The 22,969-nt window shown below is 47.3% G+C and overlaps 1 protein-coding gene across 12 annotated transcripts in view; it reads right to left on the bottom strand.

Annotated features, from left to right (window-relative positions):
- Positions 1 to 22,969, bottom strand: part of Rbp6 (RNA-binding protein 6) — a 792,696-nt gene that overhangs the window by 208,470 nt on the left and 561,257 nt on the right. For all 12 annotated transcript variants that reach the window (XM_076819584.1, XM_076819590.1, XM_076819583.1 and 9 more), the window contains one exon: positions 7,084 to 7,176. In XM_076819584.1, coding sequence (XP_076675699.1) covers positions 7,084 to 7,176 — 93 coding nt within the window. The remainder of the gene's footprint in view (positions 1 to 7,083; positions 7,177 to 22,969) is intronic.

Genomic DNA, 22,969 nt, shown 5'->3' with positions numbered 1-22,969 from the left:
GCAATATTTCTCATCCGCTGTAAAATTTCATGCCATAAAAATAAATTCAATCTGAAAACTGATGGGACTAGTGGTCTCCACAATTCATATTTCATATTGCAGATGATCTTACGTATCCAAAACAGGGACTATCACTTTCCGCGGCTGACAGGGTACATTCAAACAACTAAATTTCAGAAAATTGATCGTCCCAATTATTCCGGGAGTATTAGACTGAAAAGTGTGAACTCTGCAAAAAAACTAAAATAAGTAGGTTATTTCACGAATAACCTACTTGTTTCAGTGACAAGTATCAACCCCTGAAAAATCACCGCCGATCGGCTTCCTCCTTTTTTGGGGTCAAATGTTAAAAATAGCGGTACTTCTACAAAATTCTGCATAATAAAGGTTGTATAATATTTTTTCCTTTTCCAGCGATTCGTGAAAAGATCTGCCTACTTTTAGTTTTCTTACAGAAATTTCTAGAGACCCTGAACTAAATCGAGATAAATTATAGGTCGAACAGCTGCAGCTCGAAGCCGATAGGAAATCATTTAACCAAAAGAGGATGAGTTTAACCAGTTAAGAAGATAGCCTGCCCGCAAAGATGGGGGACGGGCGTGATCTCTTCCTCAAGAGGGTAGAATGGGACGCGTCGCCAGCGTCGTACCGAAACACGAGGAAATTAATGAATTGCTCAAACTTAAGTCGACCCCCTAGCTGCTGGAATAAAGGACCTTCATAAATTTCATTCCACGCGCCCCAGCGCCTCCGCCCGGGCGGTTCCCTTCATCCCCGATGAAGGAATGCTCTCCGCTCGTCGCGGAGCCACGAGCTTTCGACCCTCGGCTCGTTCGAGGCTGAACGATTACGAGAAGAAAAAGAAAACAAAACGTGCAGGAACGTCGGACCGCGGCAGGGGCGGAACGCTGACGGATTCGGGTAGTTTAGACAAAACATCCGGCGCGATGCAGGGTAATCGCTTTACACGATTAGCGCTTTAAATGCTCCTTGCTTTCGGGACGGATTCAGGATTAAATTCTCTCGGCTGGTGCAGCCGTAAAAACGGTCGGGAAGGGAAGAAAATGGCAAATTACGTTACCCTCTTTCCGCGCGATAAGGTCTGGTGAACGAGCTTCGGCGGCCGCCCGACACATCGTCCAAAAATGTTAATGGTAAAATCGATGCCGGGCCGGGCGCCCGGCGAAGCAATTAAACCGCGGAGCCCTGTGATAATAGCGGATTTATTACGAGCCATTGGCAACCGACAGATCCTCCCCGCCGTTACCTTCGCGGAGGCGGCAATTTTTCGCGAACGACGCGACAATTGTTTCCAACTGGCCGCGATGAATCGAGTGGCGTAGGTGTAAGGTTGCGAGGGATCAAGCACAATGGCTGGCCGCCGCCGCTGTGATTCCCGCCTTATCAAATAGCCTTAATTGCATTTTTATCGGGATAAAAAATGAATGGTGAATCCGGCGGAACGCGCGAGCGCGTTTACTATCGAAGCGGCGGCAAGCGCGGGTCGGTTCGGCCGTCTGGTGGTGTTGGCGGGTAGAGAATGGGGGATGGTGGATGGCGAAGGGGGGGGGGGCGGCGGAATGAATAGCAACGTGAAACAAAAGCATCGGGTTACAAATGGCGTGTATTCGCGACGGCATTGTTTTAAATGGCTGTCAGACGCCCGGAATTTATCCCGTTTTGCTACGTGACAAGCGCCATTAAATTTATTTATTCATCCACGCAGGCGCGGGCCGCATTCGAGAAATCCCGGCGATGCCTCTGGACCGTGTTCCACAGGTGAGAGAGGACTGGTTGAGCAATTATTAGCGATTCATGTAAATGGCCCGGCAGTGCACGCGAGCCGTTATGCGTGCATTACAAATTCGGTGTGCAGCGCGCAGTTCATCCTACTTTAGTATTTGCACGAGAAATATTTAGCAGGCTTCATCTAGTCGGGGGAACATTTGTAGGTATTTCTCATCGACTTCCTTCTTATACCGTTGTGGCGTGGAAGATCGAGTCGTGTATGATCAACGACCAGTCTGAATTTGCCACACTCTTATGACGGGTTAAAATCACAGGAGCTCACTGAATTTTTATTGTAATTGACGCGTGATAGATTTATTGTCAACAGTTACAAATGTACTGTGAATACTATTGAAGCGTACAATTCTTAAGGTTTTGCTGAGTTCTCGAATCGTGTGATTCTGCTTACACGTGATTGAGTTCTCGAATTGCGTGACTCTGATTAAGTGATGTTGAATTCTGACATTCTGGTGTCGCGGTCGCTCGCAGGAAAACTAAAATTTCCCTCTCCAAGGAATTCAGCGAAATAGTGGTGGTTCTAGGAAGAGGGTTGAAAACGACTGATTGGCGTAAGCGTATCGTGAAGAACAGTGGTGAGGGTGAAAATAGCGGGAGAAAATCTAAGTCCCTCCTACGTGTCGGGGACCGGTGAAAAACAACAGGTATACGCGAAGCGGACTTTTGGGCCTTGGCGTGGTGACCGCGCGGCTGCAATAAAATGCGCATCTGCTTGCTGTTCTAATCCCTCTGAACTTTCCAAATTGACTGCGCTAATAGCCACACTCAGTAGGCTTTACAATTGAGTTTTAATAAAAGTCCCGAGTTCAGGGAAAAACCCTGACCATCGGCTGGATTATAACATAGCTTCTCTCAACATATACCTCGATTGGGAACACAAACGGCTGCCCGTGGCGCGATTCAATCAGATTTAATTAAGCGGAGAACACGGGTAACGTGAATAAACCTGTGCACGTGGCAAGGAAAAACGCGAGTCAAACGCTAGACTCGACTAGCGTCTGACTAAAAAGCGACCACCGCTACTGCGCCCCGGTGTCAGTCGGTTACTCTTCTTCCACTGCTGTTCGCCCTCGAGAAACAGTACCATGTCCCCGCGAAGCTTCGGTACACAACCGCGGTAATTATAAACTTGATGCGGCTCGAATAAACGGGGCGATTCAGCGATAAGTAAACACAGTACATTACAACGGAGGAAGTCAAAGTTTCTCGGCGGGGCGTGCGCCCCGATAAAACGAACCAATCTTCGTGCCTCCAATCGGCCAATCTCGATGACGTAATTGTCTTTCAGCGAGCTTAGGAAGGCGAAGGGTAAACTTCCCGGAAGGCTTCCGAGACGGAGCCCTCCTCCATCGATAAACGATCGCCCGGGAAGCGAAGTTCGCTTTGCGGCGTGGAATTAAACGAGCTCGTCGAGACGATAGTTTCTAGAAGGGACCGAGAGAGAAAGAAAGAAAGAAAGAGAAAAAAAACGAAGCGGGGTGCCCAGGCCAACCAATCCCAAGATGCGTTAATTCTTAATTTCTTAATTTCCAGTCGGCCGTTATGCACCGCGTCAAAGAGGTCTCGAGCTCGCAGTGTACACAGCTCCTCGTCTTCTTTCACCCCCACCCTGTCCCCTCGCACTTCGGCTGTCGAACGAAAAGAAGTCGAAGCTTGAAAGCCAGTGCAATTAACAGGCCCCGCCGTGCCCGCGCTGTCTCCCGGTCTCTTCGGGGATCCATGCATTTTTCAAGTGACGACGACGAAATAACCCCTTGTCTCAGTTTTGAATCGCGAGGCTTTCGGGAAGCTGGCCAGCGGCCGAGGAAAGGTTACAATTCGTTGGGTCGAAATTTGCATCGCGAAGCAGCAGCGCGGTAATTATGTGTGACCAGGTGTTAAGCCGCGCCGCCGCTGATTGTCGGTATAAAAATTCATGAAAGGGGCGTTGATGAAACAGCACTGCTTGCCAATTTTCCTACGAGGGGTCCTTGCTTCGTTACGAAGACCCGGCTCGTACGTTAGCCACGCGACTCTCAACGTCCGATCGACTTCGACGCGGTCGCCATTATTGACTGACACGAATTACACCGAAAATAGTTTCCAAAGAAGCAGTATCGCTCGACTGTCAATTATAGCAAAGATTTTATCGCCACAGAATTATCGTGCTTTCATAAGGAGAAATGTATTGCGCATCGCATCCAGCAAGTTCTTATTAAACGCAGAAACTTGGGAGTAAGCCGATACTAATCCGTGAGAAACGCTTGTTTTCTTCTCGGCTCGACAGTGTGGATTTATGGAGGAAATCCTTGATAAGGTTCATGCCGTCGATCGTACCCATGCTTGCGATCGATCTTGAGCGGAGTACACGATTATTTTCGCACGAAACAACTTCGCGATACAAATAAACGTATCACGGTTACCAGTAATATCATCAGCTTCCCCGGATAACTCGTAATTCCGATACGTCGTCGATAGGGATTTATTTCCTCCTGTTCTTTTCCCAGCCTTCTGCGTTCCCTTTATCCAACAGAAACGAGGTTAAAGGGCTCGTCGAGGAAGCCGCAAAAAAATCGATCAGGTTCCGGCATCAGCCTCTTAGGTATATAACACGCTTCATTCCAGATCGACGAAGAAATTAAGACCAAAGTCGAAATCGAATTAAGAACACCACTTCCACGTAAGATTCCCCCTCGAAACCAGTATAAAAGTCTGCGGAGAGCTACCTCGATGGAATCACAACAGAATCAGGAGCAACGGCACTCGCTGGTGGCTTCAGGAGCAGCTCCAGCGAACTGAGGTATCGCGAAGAAGCTGAATATAACGAATTTACCAGCGATACCACGGTCCGCGCCAGTCGACGCGCAAACCCAGCTATTTCATCGGCAGAGATCTCTCTCGCCCTGGCCCCTTTCTTCGGGAGCAGCGCGAGATTCGTAGCGAGGGGTTGAGGAGAAACTGGACTGACCTGAAACGGCCGGCAAACGATATAAGGTTACGTCGGGGTTCCGCAGTTCCGTCTGTTTACGGTGAAAACACAGACGCGCCTGTTTGTACAACTGGGCACCATCCACGTATCGTGGGCACGTGCACCTCTGTGCGTCTATCCGCACGAAGCGGAGCCTGAAACGCGTGCACACGCGTGCAGCGCGGCCTGTTTGCAACCCCTATGGCCGTGCGCGCGAGCCAACAGCTGCGTGTACAGGCACGCGTGTGTACGTGGATGTAGGAACTCGATTTGTGCTCGATCTTATCTCTGTATGTGGGTCAGACACACGAGGAGGAAGGCGAAGCCCAGCCACGGCGAGGAGAACAGGAAACTCTGCATTCGCAACCGGACGAGACTTTCAGCGAAGAACGAAAGAGAAGGTTGAAAAAGGTAGAGGGAGGCAGGGGGTTGGGGCGAGTCAAGAGTCTAGGCCGGAGATAGTGCCTCGCTCTGATATCTCAAATCCATTTCTGGCTCGTGCCACGAACCGCGGACAACCGTCGAGATCCTCTCTCCTTTCCCCTCTTCCCCACCCCCGGATTCACATCGGCTCTCCTCTCGCTCTACTGTCTCCTCCTTGCACGCAACCTCGATGAATTTCTGGCGAAATGTCGGTCAAGGAACGAGGTTGAACCTTCGTCAAATTCTTAATGTAGGTATTCCCCGGGGAAGAAGTTTTAATAAAACAATAGATCGCAGAACTAAATCTCTATTGTGCTCCCGCGATTTATCTCCGTCGGAGAAAATCAATTCACGTTCGAAGGGTGGGAGATCTGCAGTCGCGAAAGATATCGAATTTACTAGTATCGTATGCAAATGAATTCAGAGAGCGTGTCCCGCTGGCTTCGCTTTATTTCCACGAATTTCCCCAAAACGTACGGGATCCTGGAACTTGATCTTGAAATGCCTACTTTATATCCGCCCTCAGCCAGAGTGCCAGCAAAAAAAAAGGGTGAACCGTAGTCGTTATCGCCAATTACCGAATCGTTAATTCTATTTACTTCATCGCCAGGACGAGAAACGATTCCGTGCAACTGCCACCGCTCCATAAATCACGCTCAAGCACCATTATCTGTCTCATACACCGAGCCGATGAATCGCGACGGCTATTATCGAGGCGATAGAAGCCAGAGAAGTTCGCACAATAACGCGTAATGGGTCCGCGCAGCCTCGACGGAGCTCGATAAAGGCTAATTAGCAGAAATCCTCGTCTCAGGTAGTCCTCCTCTACCGATTCCTAATCACTTATCCACCCAGGCGAGAAGGGCGTCTCGAGTATTTCCACAAGTTCAATGCGCTTTGAAGCCGCTGCCCTGGTGATACGTGGCCAAAATTTACGCTGTTGCGAATCATCCCCTGCCATTCAATAGCACATATTTCAATTGTTAGTTTTATACTAGTCAACCTTTTCATAAATAAAAAGTTAGGTACATCCCTATTCACTGATTTACTCGCTACTGCAACAACACCCTGCCAAGATTAAACCCTAAAACACCGATATCGCGCCACAGTGATTTGCCAGAGACTCAACCCTCTCAGCAAACCATCGCCACTGACGTTAAAACCTCCACCCTGTCGGACGAGTTTATACGTCACGGTTTCTACTTTGAACGAGGAAGACAAAACACACAGCAGCGTGTCCGAAATTCTGAAGCGAAAATTATGACTGCGGGGCAAGCCGGGGAATGACAGAAAACTGATTCAAACACGAATCGATCGAGCCGGGCATTCATCGGGGATTCTATTCAAATAGTAATACCGGGGCTTGAACGCGTAAACGGCCGCGGCCGATATTCCTGTCGTTAGGGCAATAAAAGCGGGGCGCGAAGCAAGCCCATTAAAATCCCTGAAACAATAAACGCGTCGAATTGGCGGAGGGGTCGCGAGTGCCCGTTGCTCGTCGCGAGCGATTGGCTCTGTCAAATTTTCGCGTTACCAGCGGCCCGTCGGACGAGACGACCACCGCCGCAGGAAATAAGCAAAACGCTGAATCGTATCGGCGATGTGTCGCGCGCGCGCGCGCGCGCCGCGCGATAATAATGATTCGACGGGCCGGCGACAATGATCGCTGGCAATGTACCGCCGTTGACAAGAGGGAGAAGGAGCGCACACCCCGACCGCGGCCAATGATTTCGGCTACAATGACGGAGCGGCCTGACGCGAGTCGACGCGACGCACTGCCAGTGATGTACGACCGTCCCCGTCGAATGTTTGTCACCAGCGAGTTTCGGCGACACCGAGAGTCCCGGCCGCCCTGCATCGTTTACCCTTAATCTCATTAATCAGCGTTCTCACGCGTGCGTACTCACCGGGCCGAACTGCTCGAAGTAGTTTTTGACGTCCTCCAGCGTCGTCGGTGCCGAGAGTCCACCGACGAATATCTTCTTTGTCCTTGTCACCATCTACGAACAGAGGGGAAAGGCACGTGTTATTAATGGTATCGCGGAGATACGCCTGGGTAGATAGGGGGTTAGAAATGGCCCCTTTGAAGGATCGAGAGGGGGGTGTCGCGAAAACGTGCTTAAGATCAGCCTGCCCGGGTAGCATGAACGTTATCGTTGGGACTCTGCTGATGTTTACATTTCTTTCGGTCCAGATTACTTCTCGACGAGGGAATTCTTTAATGCCAAAGTTTTAACACCGATATAGGTAGAGTGAGCAATGACGATATTCTGAGGAATTGAAACGAATTTTCTCTGAGGAAATTATATTAGTTTGACATTTTCTAAATTCGAAATCGGAATTTCTACCGCGTGGAGAAGGTTTTTGTAAACTGCTATCGATCGACGTATATGTATTTTCGTCAGCGTATGTGCGCGCACGTTGCACCGTAGAAACGTAGGTGTTCATAGCCGGCATGAAAAATGGAACGTGCAGGAAGCAGGAGCGATATTTATTTCCTTTGCGAGAATGTGTCGAAACTCGTTATCATATTTTCAATAAATTCCGTTAACGGAGCGTCGAAACAAATTTTATTAAAAAGACTCCGCGCGCTGAAGCGCACACCGGGATCACGAATATCGCATTCACATATGTAGATCCCGTGTAATACGATCCGGGGAAATGATTTTTCCTCGCGGAAGAATATCTTTGGGACACTTTTCACCTGCGTCCTCCGTGCTGGGCTCTGTGGCCTTTGAAAGAGGCCGCTGGAATTCCTCTCGCGAATGAAAGCTTGCAGAAAAGTCGCGCGCGTGTTCTTACCGATTAAGTTTCGCTGGTTTTAATACAAGCTTCCTTTTTGGATCGAGCTCCGCTCGCGACTGTTATAATACATTTGAACTTCGAAAGGCCTTGAAAGGATTCTATCGTGCCTTTCAAAGTGTGTTTACTTTGTAGATTCACGGATACAAAAATGCCACGGGAATAATGCCCTTTTCAGAGCGTGTTTAGGGAGGGAAAGAAGTGGAGGGCTGCGGCGCACGGAGGAAATGGGAGAGACGGCTGAAAAATGGCACGGTCGTGCTTAAGAAATTGATAAGGAGCTGATAAAATATGAATGGCCAACGTCGAGCACACCGCGCCGTTTCCACGGGAAAGATCTTTTCGTGGACGACATTTTTCATATTTGTTCGGATCCGTAATGTCAATTCCAATCGTCGCTGCCATACAGGCCCGCCTTACACATTCCAGGAATGGAAGAACGTTTGCTGCACCGCGAAATGTCTTCTACGGTTAAGGGGATAAACCGTGAACCGTGCGTGCAAATCTATAAACGACGCGCGGAAAGAGATTCCCAAGACTATAGAGCGTGTCCAATTCCCCGCCCCTCTGGACCAGCTGATTGTCGTGTGTCACCGGGGCAGAAGGAACCCGAAACTCATTTGATCGTCTCTTGTATCCCGGTGATACGACATCGCATGGTCTCTTAACCCTTAACTGGTATACTGTTTTTGGCAAACGTGACTGGTATACTGGGGTCGTGGCAGACCCCAAATGAAAAAGGGCACAGAAATTTGTAAAGTCGACACTAGATCATCCTCTATGAATATTTTGCTCTTAGGAAATGTATAAAATAATAGGAACGTAGAAAGTTAAACTATTCACTATAAAATTAATTAGAAATTCAGTTGACAAACTTAGACAACGAAAAATTTTCCAGCGAACTTCGAGTGCCTGGGGTCATGTGCGACCCAGGATACCAGCTAAGGGTTAAGTCTCTCGACAAGATTATAGGAAAAGAAGGCATCGAAGAGAAACATGGTCGCGTAACGACCATAATAAAAGCGCCTGCCCGAAATCACCGCGGCAGCGGCGTATCGCGGCCAAACTAATTACCGCGAAGTGCTTTAGCGCGAGGAGATCGAGCCAGGGCAGGGAGAAAGAAGGGAACAAGGGAAAGAAAGGCAGTATTCAGACGGAACGTCTTAATAACACGATCGCGATGTAATAAAGCTCGCCGCGCAGAAAATTTCGCAGGGAAGCCACTCGCGGGGGCTGGCTGCAAGGAAAAGGAAACGAAAGGCGGGTGGTCGAGGGGGGGGGGGAGGGTGAGACGGCTGAATACAGCGGAAACGGCAGAAGAGGTAAACTCTGGTAATTTCAGTGATGGCTGGGCTTAGACCTCTCTATATCCGGTGAGTAACGCAAACCCCTAGGCGCAAGTCCTTCCACCTCGTGGTCCTGAACTCAAACCCCGCTCTCTTTTCCTCCGCGTCTCTCGTTCTAATCCCACCTCCCCTCCCCCGGCTGGCGCTCATACCCATGTCCCTCTGAATCTCACGGGAGGCGGAGGATACTCGCGAGTGCCGGCTCCCCGAGCCCCGCCGAGCTGGCTGGCTAATCAACGAAGTGTATAAAGTCCCGGGGATGAAAATAAAACGGCTCGGATCTCGAAAATTAAATAAATGACTCGCCTCGATTTCGTCGGCGAATACCTGGCCGCGGCGCCGCTCCACCGAAAGAACTCCGGAGTGACAGACGGCGGCCGAGGAACAGCAACGAGCGGGTATAGGGCGTGGCGAATGGAGGGAGATGGACGTGGATAAATAACGAGAGAAGGAACAAGGGGGGGGTGGGTGGGTCGGGAGGGTGAACACGAGGCAAAGGGGAACCACTTATTCGAATGAAGTTGCAGTAGCTCGCTCGCCCCGGCTCGGCCGGATGTGCCGAAAGAGGGAATTGAAGTTTCCTGATATCCCTGTGCTGCTACTGCCGCTGTTGCTACGGCCCCTACTGCTACGGGTGCTGTTACTGGACGGGTTTCGGCCTAAGAGCTGGCCGAGCTGCTGAAATTTTATTACACTTCGCTACGCCCGGTCTCGTCTCGTAATGAGCGCATTGTCGTGCAAACGAGACACTTCAGCCGGTCCAGTCACTCCCACGACGGAGACGACACCGACCGGCCCGCCCTTCTTCTTCTTTCGGCGTGGCGCGAGAACTCTTTTGTCCCGTTGTCGAGGGGACTACGTCGGATTGGCTGGACCAGGGCCGCGGGTCCATCCGCTTGTAATTACTTCGCCCAAGTTTCCCGAGGATTTAGAGAGCCGTTCGTCAGCGAAGTCGCGGGGATTCCGAGCTCGACCGCGCACCCAAGGAGACACTAGGGGAGTTGGCGGAGGACTCGCGGGGAGGACGAGCCACGCGTGTCTGACACAGAGCGGGGTGGAAAAATATAAGTCACCGGGCGGGTGGGTGGAGGAATGGAGACCGGGTCGTTAGCGAAGATAAGAGCGGATAGCAGCGGAATGGTAATGGAAACTCGGCGAGTTCCACTTATTATGCCGTAGCATTATGTAAATACCGGAAGGCTATTACAATTTTACAACTTACTACGAGTGGCTTTATAGTTTCATCGCTCCGGGGCCCGTGTCCCGCGCCCCGTCCCTTGTTCTTCGGTTTCCACGCGGCCCGAGAGCGGGCGATCGTTCCCGTACGCGCCCCTATCACAGCGCTTACCCGCCACCCCCTGCCACTCGGTTGCAAAAATGAAATTGTCGCCGCGGAAAAAGCCCTATAAATTTCTCCCTGGCTTTGGGAAATCCGCCGCTCCCATTCCCCTTGGAAAGAGACTTCCTCGTCTATGGTAATTCTCGATTACTTATCTCGTTTATGGATTCGCAATTGCGTTCCTATTGGCTCAACGGTAATTAACATACATAGCAATGAATAGAAAGCATCTAGTTGAATTCAATCGAAATGTTTCTTTTCTTCTGTCAGTTCTCTGCAGACGCCACCGTTCTCAACGTCAAACTATATGTGTAAATTTAATATATCGCAGAAAAAAAAGCAATTTTATCCCGACAGTCGATTAATCCAACCGTTCGACAGCTAGATTCGCGTAACTTACGGCCACTTTTTACCAGCAGTTGTCGAAACTTTGCCAAGATTAAGCGGCAGAAACTTCATCCCCACAAATCATCGGCATTCAAGATACAGAGAAGACAATCCATCAGCCAACTCGATGTCGAAAAAAGCCACGGATATCAGTTCGTCTCGTCGGGGCTCGTTAAACGCTCCGCGAGGCGGCGGGTGTATTCTGATTAATCTCCATAATCGGCCGCGGTGTGGAAAAGAACGGATCGAGCGCGAGGCGAGGGTGGAAGGTGTGGAACAAGGGAAATGGGTAAAATAAATATTGGAATAAACGTTGGCGAGTGGCCGTGCCAGTTTCAGTGGGCCCAACCGTTAAATCTGCCTCGCGAGCACGGATATTGTCACCTGGAGTGGCAAGGAGAACGCTTTGCTCGTTCACAATTAATGTGAATGTTTAATCGGTCGCTGCGAATAGCGAATAGCAGAAATTTCTGCTCCTCCCTCTGCTCGTAACAGTGGCAACAGAAAGCTCTCCGAGAGCGTTTAAACGACGCGGTATTTTAACAGAGAAACGCAGGAATCTGGTCGCGGGAATTGTATCTCGTCATTCGTATACTAATCATCTGGATCTTCCGTGCTTTTAATCCGTCATCTTTCAAACGTCCGTAATCAGTTCCGAGTTTCTTGAACTCTAGCTGTTTGAGAATCGATAACCATAAATATGCAAACGTACAGGAACTTCGTTTCCCTGCACTGGCGCGCAACTCATCCACGCGTCAATCCGACACCTATCGATGAGTCATTGCATAGGTAGATACACGCTACATGCCCCCGTGGAAAGTGGTCGGTCACGAAAGGAGCGGCCTTCCAAGATTGATATCCCTAGATGGTTCGGAAGGCAGCAGCGAATCGTTGAGGGAGTGAAGGGTTGGAAAGGCCATCGCTTCCCCCCCGGAGAAGCTGCGATGTAAAAGTAGGGCAAAAGGGCGGGAAAGGAGCAGGGCGAATCGGTTATCATCCGGGAGGGTTACGAGCTTCGCCTCGGATATACGCAGGATCCCCCTCGTCCCTTTTTCTTGCTTCCGCGGCCCATTTTTTTCCCTATCTCGGCGTATCCTTCAGACGCGGCCTCCACCCTCATCCCGCTCAACCCTTCGACCTCCATTCGCGGCAAAACAGAATTATCCTGTGCCACGCGATTTCGACCTCCCGAAGCTGCTGCCCCCCTCTCTGTCCGCCCCTCCAGCATCGCTCGTCGAGGTATTCCTTTAGAACGTCGTCCATTCAAAACGGCAGGCGGTTAGTTAGGGATGTTAATTAAAACCTTGACTCGAAGGGAATCCCGGGATCCGAGGTCGACAGAAGTGAATAACTGTGCGAAGTATCTGGGCAGGTTACAGCCATTTAAACTTCCCTTAATTATTACGACTTCAGGTTCGAATAGGATGTACAGTTTATAAAAGAGGGAGCAACAATGATTCCTTTTGTTACCCCGCAACAATGTGTCCGGTATTGTTGGTGGAGATTGCAATGGTGGTTAAATTTCTGCACATTGTTCGCGTGGAAGCTCATTGTTTTAGGAACGATGTTCCAAAGAAAGGACTGATTTTGAAGAAGTTACTCGAGAATGAATCTTGTATTTGCAGCCTAAAGCACACACGAAGGGATACTCTGCTGAAACTCTGCATTAGTTAATGAAGAATGGGCGGCAAAGCAGGAACACCGAAATGCTGGATTTAAAACGAGGGACATGGAGTTTTCCCTGCGTCTATCTCGCCGGATGCAGCTGCAAGCGGAGGGCGCGTGCAGCGCTAATTTCTCGCGTGTCCGACGTTTCAGAATTTAAGTTACCGGCCATAAATACAGAGAAGAGGTTGCGCAACGAGGATGGGCGGTTATCAGCGAGAGGGGACGGTAAGGCGCTCAACATTCGTCTGTGGCTCGGGGCATTGCTATCGCACTGTCCAGCCCTGACCCTACCGTACCCTTGTCGGGGTTTACATGGCTGCGTTATAGGACGATCCTACAAATTCGCCGCTGTACGTGCTCTCGCGTAGATTGTACATACGCGGCACATGCATGCTTCATATCGCCGGCTATTCTACGGGTCAGAACTTTTTTTTCGCAATATGTATTTGAACGACGATCGAACCAACACAGTGGTTAACGACTACGAAGGGGTTGATTTTAAATTGCCCCCGCAGACGCTAGCCTCTGTTGGCGGTCCTTTTTTTCACAGTTGCGGAACGTTGGTAGCGTTTTCGGTGAATTTATTGGATACCGGGGTATTAAGTTTACTCCCCTTAAATATAATAGTACGATACGGAAATTCGCGTTGCCTTCCCGAGGAACGAGTTTGAAGTTTTAAATCGCGAGCGTAGAAATACATCCATTTAATTCATCTAACGGTTAAAGTGACGAAGCACCAGAACGAAAACTTTAATTAAACTGCTACCCAGAGTACCCACCGCTTAGCTTCATTTTCGACTGCCCTCGTTTCAATGCTAACCGATTAAATTAACTGTTTAGTTATTAGCGCCACTATTGTTTCCGGAATCTAGGGGAAGCAATCAACGAACCGATCAACAGAACAGTTAGATCCTCCCCAGACGTTTTTAATTACTTTGAAGCTCGGGTTCGCCATTACGTTTAAAGTAGAATGATAGAAAATTTCCCCTCCATGGCAACAGAAGAGTTATTTCTCCTTTACCTTCCGAAAGGTCTTCAACGTTTTATCAGCACGATCTTTTCCCATTGTTAGCGTCGACAAAGACTGATTGCGACCGGACGACGAGCAAAGTAGATCTCTCGATCACGCGGAAACGAATCCCCGGATTCAGCGAAATACATTTCTATAAACGACCAGCTGATGTAATAGATGTGGTTGCCTCGTATTAAATGGTCAGGGGGGGATCTCTTTTCCTCGTTAGCTGAGGCCATCCCTGTACCGAAACAATGAGGGCTCGCCCGCTTCAATGGAGAACTCATCCCTGGCATTGTACTCCCTTTTGAATTGTAATCATCGTACATCTGCTCTCGTGCGGTGGAACATGAATGGCCCGAAAGAAAAGGAGCCCCGGCGAGGTGAAGAAGTTGCTTGAATGCCAGTAGTTCAAGGCTAACTAGATCGCTGGCTGACATTCTCACGGGGAAATTTGCACAATCACCGAACTGCCCGACATTCTTTCGAGCATGCATCGAACGTTACATCGGCTGCCATACGCGATTCAGGATGAATTTGGAGCGTTAAATTTCGAGAAAAGTGCTTGAAAATTCTGATCCGATATTCTGAGGGGTAGTAATTCCGGGCGAAATGGGTCGAACCCGCCATTCTCGGGGGGGGGGGGAAATTCGTAGTACTCGTAAAATATTGAGGATTCTTTTGCATAGTGGGAATTTTCTGATAAAGTGGAGCGCGCGATATATTTAGCACATTATACAATCCGCGATGTGTTCGAGCGCGCTAAAACTACGCGCAAGACAGAACTTCTCAAGTACCTGGCTGCAAAATTATTTACAGAAGAGAACGTTTGATGCGATTAAAAGTATTTCCACCGGCGAATTAGTGTCCCAGTAAATCCACGAAGCTTGCAGTTAAATTTAATAATCAAAAGATCGATACACCTTTCGCTATCGCCCTAAATCCGGCCCATTACATTCACGGAGCTACTCCACTGACTTAAACTGTTGAACTTGCGACTTTAGGGGATTACCAGAGAATTTACCGAACTCCCCTGCTCCGAAACCTCTTCCGACGGTTAAACTAGCCCTGATTATTTCCGAATTATCTTTACACGTACGTACCACGACTTCGAAGAAAACTTCGATCCTCCGGATAACTTTCTGTGAGAAGTTACATTCCTACTTACAATTACACTCAAACGCGATAAAAGCCGAACAAGATGGCCTGCAGCTTAAAATAAACGTTAATACTTGCGACGTATCGGGTACTAATTAGGATTATTTACGTTACGGAGCGTCAAAATTCAAGCACGCAGCGTTTCATCCGCAGGACGTTTCGTAGGGTGCAAGCCGACGGGAAGGAGAATCTTCTCCACCGCATAGTTCGCCAAACGCTTCGCGATAAAAAAAGTCTCTACATTCAGGTATCCTTTTTTCTTTCGGAACAGATTTGACGGTGATGTGTCGGCTTTCGACTCGTCTACGATACATTTATTGATCCTGCGGCATCAAACGTTTACGAGTCGCTCTTTGAACGCGAAGATGAAAGCATCGACGCCCGACAAGTGCACGCGTGGCTTAAGCACGCTCCTCTATTTTTATCCGGTGCCTTTGATGCACATTATCAGGACTCGCCTTTTATTCAGACGCCCGAAATGCTCGGCGCTCTTTTAAAACCGACGGCGACGGCGGTGCTACGCGGAAGTCGCGCGGCCACGATTCTACCCTTATATTTTCTTTCTCTGGTGTACCCTACGCTACGCGATAGTTCGCCGCCGATATCGATTTTTCCCTTTAACGCCGCTCATGGGCGTGTTTGCGTGGAAAACCCGCCGAGGAGAGCGCGAAGGTTCACTTTTGATTAAAATTCTGGCGCAACGGCGAGCGAGCGAGGGAGAAATAAAATTTCGCAAGAAACATCGGCAACTTTGCATTGCAGCTTTGAAATTCAAACGCTCCAAAGCTGCGCCACGGAAGCGAGCTTCCATTTTCCGTTGGTTATTTTCTGTCACATGTGTTGGAATTCCAATCAAAGGAAATGAAAATTATTGTGCACGGAGTTACAAAGCACTTCTCGGTTCTTACTCCGTTTCTCTCAATACTTCCCGCTCCGATTTCTATATCTACCGCGCAACTGTAGTCATTCGTGTGGAGAAATAATTAAAATGCCTTGTCTTTGAGCGAAACAATTTTACATTAATACATGGAATTATTACAGCGGTTATTTCCATCATCAGTATTCGAACTAGCAAGTATTGAAACGATTTCATTATTCGATGTTCCTCTGACTTCGAATGTGTGTCAAAATCTTATACACCCCAAATGAATGGAATTCCTCCAGCCCTTTTTGGTAACGGACGAGTGTTGAATTCAGCGAGAAGACTTGGCGGAGAGAAGAGACAAATAGAATGATAACGCGCGTGCATTTTCCAGGGCGACAGAACGGAACGGAATGGAACGTTTGCAGTTTGAGCAGGTCGCGGAAGGTAGACAGGTTCTCGGGAGAGATCGATCGGCGAATTACCGATCGATCCGACGTTTGAAAATTGTCGTCAGCCACTTTACGGGGTCGTTATTGCAACTTACGTGTAGGCGTTCCTTTGATCGATCCGCGCGCGAGCGATGATTGAATCGCTCCCGAGACTCGCGCTCGCACGAAAATCGAGGAAAAGGAGAAAATAGAATCCAGATATGCTGGTGACCGAGTCTCACGAGTATTAGGTAATAAAAGAGGATACTCGAGCTCCCACGGAGCGGTTTTTATCGAGCTGCATGCCTGAGATTTCGACGACGCTCGTAAAACTCTACCCTAAAATCTTATCCCCTCTTCGAGTTGCTGGGCTATTTCGCGAAATATCTTCAACTACGACGAGACCCGTGGAAGTTACGGGGTGGGGGAGGAGGGGAGGACTCGTAGTTTCCTCGTATAGGGTCCGCCTAAAATTAGAACAAACTATAAACCACAATTTGCAATGCCACTTATGAGAATTGATTTAGGGGTTGAAATGTTTGGGAAGAACTCTATACCTTGGGAAGAACTCTATACCTTGGGAAGAACTCTATACCTTGAGACGAGAACGATTCGAAATGCTAGCAAAAAATTGTAATAACATTATCGAAGATTATTGTAAAATTTACCAGAAAGAAACCTTGCAGTACTGATTGCAATTATTAAAATTACTTTGTGTGCCATATTCTGAATAAACATTCTGCAACGTGGATTGAAGTAGTTTAACGATTACCCCTTTTGCTTCACAGTAGAGTACACGCCATTATTTATAATTCCTCTTCTTTTTAAGACGGATACGCCTGTCACGGATGTTGTTTAGAGGAAAGAAGACCCTCGAAGGGAGGCCACTAATCACACGTCTACACTACGGGAGCACATAGAGAAATTCAATAACGAAGTAAACTCGATCACGGCGACCCCGTGAGGTGGTACATTCAACAGCCGCTTGCCACGTCACGAAACGGCGGTGAATTGAACGCAAGGATACCATTGTGACGCCCCATTCAATCGTGCACAACAGAAACACCGTTAAGACCAGTTTGCACCGTAGCCAATTAAAATGTAAACCAGTTCCTCAGACGGCATTGATTCGACGTTGTTCGACCGCAATTAAGCACCTTTGATTGCCTCTGATTAGAGGCCTCCGACCGAATTGACCGGAATCGCTCGTGAACATTGTACACTTCGAGCAGGGAATTGCTGTGAACGGAGCGCAACAATGCGTGGACTGTTTTCGCCGAAACTAATGAAGTTGAACTTTAACGTAAAGCCACGCCTTTAAGATGAGAGTTGTACGTAGATTTAATTACGCAGGGTAGTTCTCGAAAGTGGGTCGAATGGTTCATTAAGTTCTGTCTTCGTGTAATTATTTATCGCTCACAAGTCACTCGCGATTCCGATGATGAAGAACTATCGCAATCTTCAACGCGACGACGATGAACTTTCGCATTAACGTTGCAAAGATTAGACGAAAGTTGGGAATTTTAGAATTATTATTTTATCCCATTGAATTCAACGGATCCTGTAAGTCACCGTTTACTGATGGAAACAGTTTGCGAAAAGTACATGCCCAACCCGTTGGCGTAGTAATGCGAGCATCGACGCGTTGCGATGTCGCGATGCTATCACGTATTAACACGTCACATAGCGCCCACCTTAAATGAGGCACAGGGAGAGAGGTTTGATGCAATATGCATTCCCAGCACACTTTCCATCGATCGAGCGCAGAGAGAACTGGCAGCCGATGATAACGTGCCGTTCGCGGCGGTGTATTGCGGGTATAAATCACTGTACAATGCCTCGTGTCACTGATCGTCGAGCGTTAATCATATTCAGCTGTTTAATAGAAACAAAGATTGAAAGTAAATGCTTCCGTTGCACGCAGGCGCGTGATTATGCGAGAGCCAACGAACTGCACACCGTGCACACTGTGGACGTTTAAAAACACCGTTTCGGGATTCACTAGCCAACGCGTCTGGCTTCATTAACCCCTCGACGACCGACCCCTGAAACGAAAAACTGAACGTGAGGCCCGGGCCCTCGGAACGGAAACGTCACTTTGCTACCTGAGGCCTCGGCACTGAAACATCACTGTACAGACAGCCTTTAGCGCAGCCTGATAGAAACAAATAGCTTATCTTTTGAAATGAAGGTTTGTGTGGTAGATTTCGAAGCAGACATCGACTTTTCGCAACAGTATCTTGTATCTTTTTTCCTACCCTTCTTTGAACACACTACACCACGCCTTTGGGGATTTCACTTCGTCCCTTTCGGAGCAATTTTAATAAAATGTCTTTCTGTCAATCGCGGTACAGTATTTGCGAGTGTCGTTGAATGTTGGTTATTCATGTGATCACCAGATTTAACAAAAGTTCTTCTATTAAATTAATTCTAAATTCTTGCTGGCTTATAGAGCTTGCCATGTTATGGCGGTAAATTATCATACTGTGCAATACCGTAGCGTTAAGTAGTCTTCTAAATAGTTTTAGGTACCACTTTTTTGTCGTTCTTCGTTCTACTAAAAATGGTACAAGAAGTTGATCTTTACGATCAACTCCTCCCATGTATGTGTTGTAATCATGCACACGAATAGGCTTTTGAATTTCTTTTCCACGTTTAATTTCAGTTTTATATCACTGACTTGCCTCAAGTGACTATCTAGACTAGACTGTCTTATTTTATTAATTTACAATCTGTTAAAGTTTGTAATAAAACTAGATTGCACGCAGTTGGAATAATTATTGTGAAGGAAACTTGATCTTATATCTATCATTGTGTATATATTGTACAGATACATCTTTGAATAAATAGTTTAAATAATTTGTGTTAATATATCGCTGTTTATATAAACAGAGGGACGGCATAAATAACCAGTTGCATAGGTTGATGGGTCAAAGATTGAGAATAGATTTGTTATCATTTTCATTTAATTGAATTAACTTTTTTGGTTTTTTTTTTGAGTTGATAGTGTTGTATTTGTAAAGAAATTTATAATGATTGTTGTTATAATTATTATTAAGGTTATTAATATTATTATTAATCAAATTATAGGTTTTATTTGAGGAATAAAAGATTATTAATATTCATTAGAAGTATTCGCTTGTACTATAATATGGTTTAAGAGACCAATTCTTGCATTTCAGACATCTAATGAAAAAATATTATTTATTAATAATTTTACTAAATAGTACTGACGCGGGAGCCGCTTGAAAAAACAGGGTCCGTACCAGATACTGAGGTGGTCGTTGAGGGGTTAGTAATAAAGCACACGAAAGATATAAATCGAAGTGTGTGCTAGATCACTATTCTTTGCAATCTAGGATTCTAAGAATAAGAATATCATGTAGTTAATGATTCAGTATTAGAAACTCCTACCCCATTTTTAGCGATCGTTGGATTTAGACAATCGTTATACTATTTGATGACTGAAAATTTAATCGACCCTTAATTAGAAGTGCGCTATTTTAAGCTTAATTGCAATCGAAATTTCGGAAGCAGATAAAATGGTACGCCAATTATTCAGATGTGGGTGGTATTTTCATTTCTACTTTGTGGCAACACTTTTCTGCTCTGAAATTGCACTTATATGAGGTATATAATGGGAAATAGATAAGTATCTCCGAAACTTATGAACATACAACACGTGCAAACGTCAAAGCTAACTGCAAGAAGAATCAACCGTGCTTTTGCATCCGATTAGAAATGAGATTTTCAGCTCATTAGTCGTGGAAATATTTGTGAATACGTTGGCAGCTTCGTTAGCAGGGACCTGTTGAAATTGCTCCGAAACGGTCCGCACTCGAAAGCGCATTAGCGATACTTCTTCGAGCGTGCCCGGTTCAAACAGCCACGAAGCACGCCTACTTAAACGCGATTTGACGGTCAAACCTCCGGTTACCTCTGTTAGCGCAGATCTTGGGCGTACCAAATGCGCGGTAACGAGGGATTAATTAACGACTCGTGTGCTGTACGCGAGGCCAATGCCTGTCGGCCGACATCTCTGTGTTCGTCGAGGTAGAAACCTCAATTCTCTGTCGGCCGCACGCCCGCGGCATTTCCGTCACCTTTGTCAGGCAATCGCGGAAAATTCATCCCTCATGCCGGATGATTTATAATCTTCGATTAGGATGAATACTCTATCACCAAGTACAACAAAAAAAATCCACACTGGTACTAAACGAATGCAGGCGTTTAATCGATGAGAAGAATTCAGGACAGATTGAATTACTTTTTGATTGAATTACAGCGGCGTAATTCACCGTGTAATTGAAGGATCATTAATGGATGTACAAATTGATCGGCGTTAGTTTATTTCTATAAACTTGTTTACGCTCCCCGACTCGACTAGACTGATGGATATTTTTATTCAAATATTCTGTTCGTATGTTTCAAATCAAACGGTCTGTTTGCACACTTGAATTCAGCAACTTGTTTACGTACTCCAAATTAAGTAGAACATGACAAATATTGAAAGCACCATTTGAAATTGTGGAGAATCCTTTTGATCGGGGGTCTGCAAAAACTAAGAGAATTATTTAAAGAATGGGAAGCTGTGTGATTGGATAATGTTAATTGCAAACATATTCTTCTCACTTGCGATCGCAACTCCCAGGCGGAACGTAGAAAGAGTGACAGATAACATCGCAGTCAAATCAAAACTATCCCTACCAGTCGATCAATATTCCATCCTCCCTTATGTAAAGTAAAAGGAATATAGTTCACCCTTTAATCCTTCAAAGCATTATTACATTTGTCTAAGAAGCTCCAGAGCAGTTAGAAATGTGCCAAACAATTGTCTACAACAAATAACCGCGACAGGAAACAAGCAATTTCTATTAGCAGAGAATGTTCCGTGAAAGGTGTTCGGTTAATTTCCCCGAAAATCGCGAGGCATCCAAGCTGGAAATGGCTGGCTACGTCGACACAGGAAGCTACGAAATTCACCGGGGGCGTTAATTAATAAAGGTCGATCCTCTCGATCGCGTCGCAAGCGGGAATTCGCCAATACGCGCGTGTTTCTGAAACCGCGTGCACGTATTTTCACGCACCAGTCGCATGCATCAACGCGATGAACACGCTCGATTTACCCGGCACAGAAAAGGAAGTGGGTAGGTAAAGCACGCAGGACAGCTAAGCTCCGTTATATGCGCGAGCACGCTGGCTTTAGAAAATGACAAATATTGAATATCGGCGAAAAGTTTCACGTTCCATGTTTCCGCAGAATGGTCCTGCGATCGTTTTCTTTCTATTTCCATTTTTCCCCACCGTTTCCCTTCCACCATTCGTCATCCTCGATTAGATCCAGGAAACGTTGCTCATAATTGCCACGCGTCTCGTTAATTGACCGAAACAAGTTTTTCTTTTGCGATCTTCTCATCACATAGACCACCAGCTTGCAATTGATTCCACGTGGATATTCCAGTGCTGTTTCTCGCTGCTCACAGCCACGGGGAAACAGTTCGTTCGATAGTTTCGCCATGGACAATTTATTGTCAGGACCGTATCGATTGCCCCGCAGCGTAGCGCGCGAATAATGTAATAGGTAATCGTTTGATTAATAATACAACGCTGTCATGGACGGTTCTGCGCGTGAGGGGAAATTAGGGGTGCCGATGTGGTGGCGTGGCATTATTCGAACAGTGATTTTCTATGAACTGGGAAAAGCGACGAGACTATATGTATAATTGATCAGGCGATTAACGCGATAATTGCACTGGACCACTGCGGAGCTGTCGATAACGGCACAGTCGCCAATCTTTGCTACTGCGCCACCGTGAAAATGCCTTTGGACACCGTCGAAATTAACTTTCGAAATTCCATTTCATTTCAACTCCGTTGTCAATTTGTACGAAGTCTACGCAAAGCAATTTTCCTTCAAGAAACATGTCGATCACTCCTCTGGTAGAGAATCTACGCAACGCACGGTACAAAAGAGTGAATCTCTCCATCTTCCACCGCCCCTCCTTCCAAGCGAGACACAGATTCCCGATACTGAAAAGATTTCGCCCCGTAGGAAGCAAGGGATGGGCATGTGCCGAGCGCGAAGAAGGGACGGAAGAACACGCGTCGCCGATCGAAGGAATTAGGTGGCCGAACTCGCGAATAACAGGGCTGTTTACATCGAAACGCTTTTAAATCTTGCCTGGCCAGTCCAGTCGGATGAGCCACCTCGGAGGATAGCTGCGACGCGTCGCACCCTCTGCCGTTAACAAACGAGCGAAATGCGAAAGTAGGTGACTCGAACCGACCACTTTCATCCCCTGCGCTCAGCTTGGCGTGCACACACGCGCCCTAGGGACAGGCGAGTCGGCGCGAATAGAGAGCCTCCCAGCTTCCTCCACACTTTCCCCGCTGCTCCCACTATTTGATATTTGTCACGATTCTCGTCGCCTGAAGATTGACACTATTCCTCCGGATTTCTCGCCGAGCAACTCGCAATGCAACTCCATGCAGCGGCGCGTTGACGAGGCTCTTTCGAGGCTGCGAGCTTTAAGCTTGTCTTGGAGGTTCGTGTGTTCCCAGCAGCGACTTAATTCTGGGAGAATGGTAATGCTGTTTTGTCTGGCGGAGCACGGAGCGTCGATCTTCTTAGGGGAAGATAGTAGCGCAGGAGTAAATATGGAACGACACTTTTGCGACTTTATTTCATCACAGTAGTCTTCATAGAGTATCGGGTATAAAGACTTGCTGAAAACCCCAAAGCACCATTCTTCTTTCATCCGATTACTGGTTCTACCGAAGTTCCCACG

This window comes from Andrena cerasifolii, chromosome 9 (assembly GCF_050908995.1).
Source record: "Andrena cerasifolii isolate SP2316 chromosome 9, iyAndCera1_principal, whole genome shotgun sequence".
Classification (NCBI taxonomy): Eukaryota; Metazoa; Arthropoda; class Insecta; order Hymenoptera; family Andrenidae; genus Andrena; species Andrena cerasifolii.
Note: the sequence above shows the minus strand (reverse complement) of the source record. Positions and strands in the feature narration are given on the sequence as shown.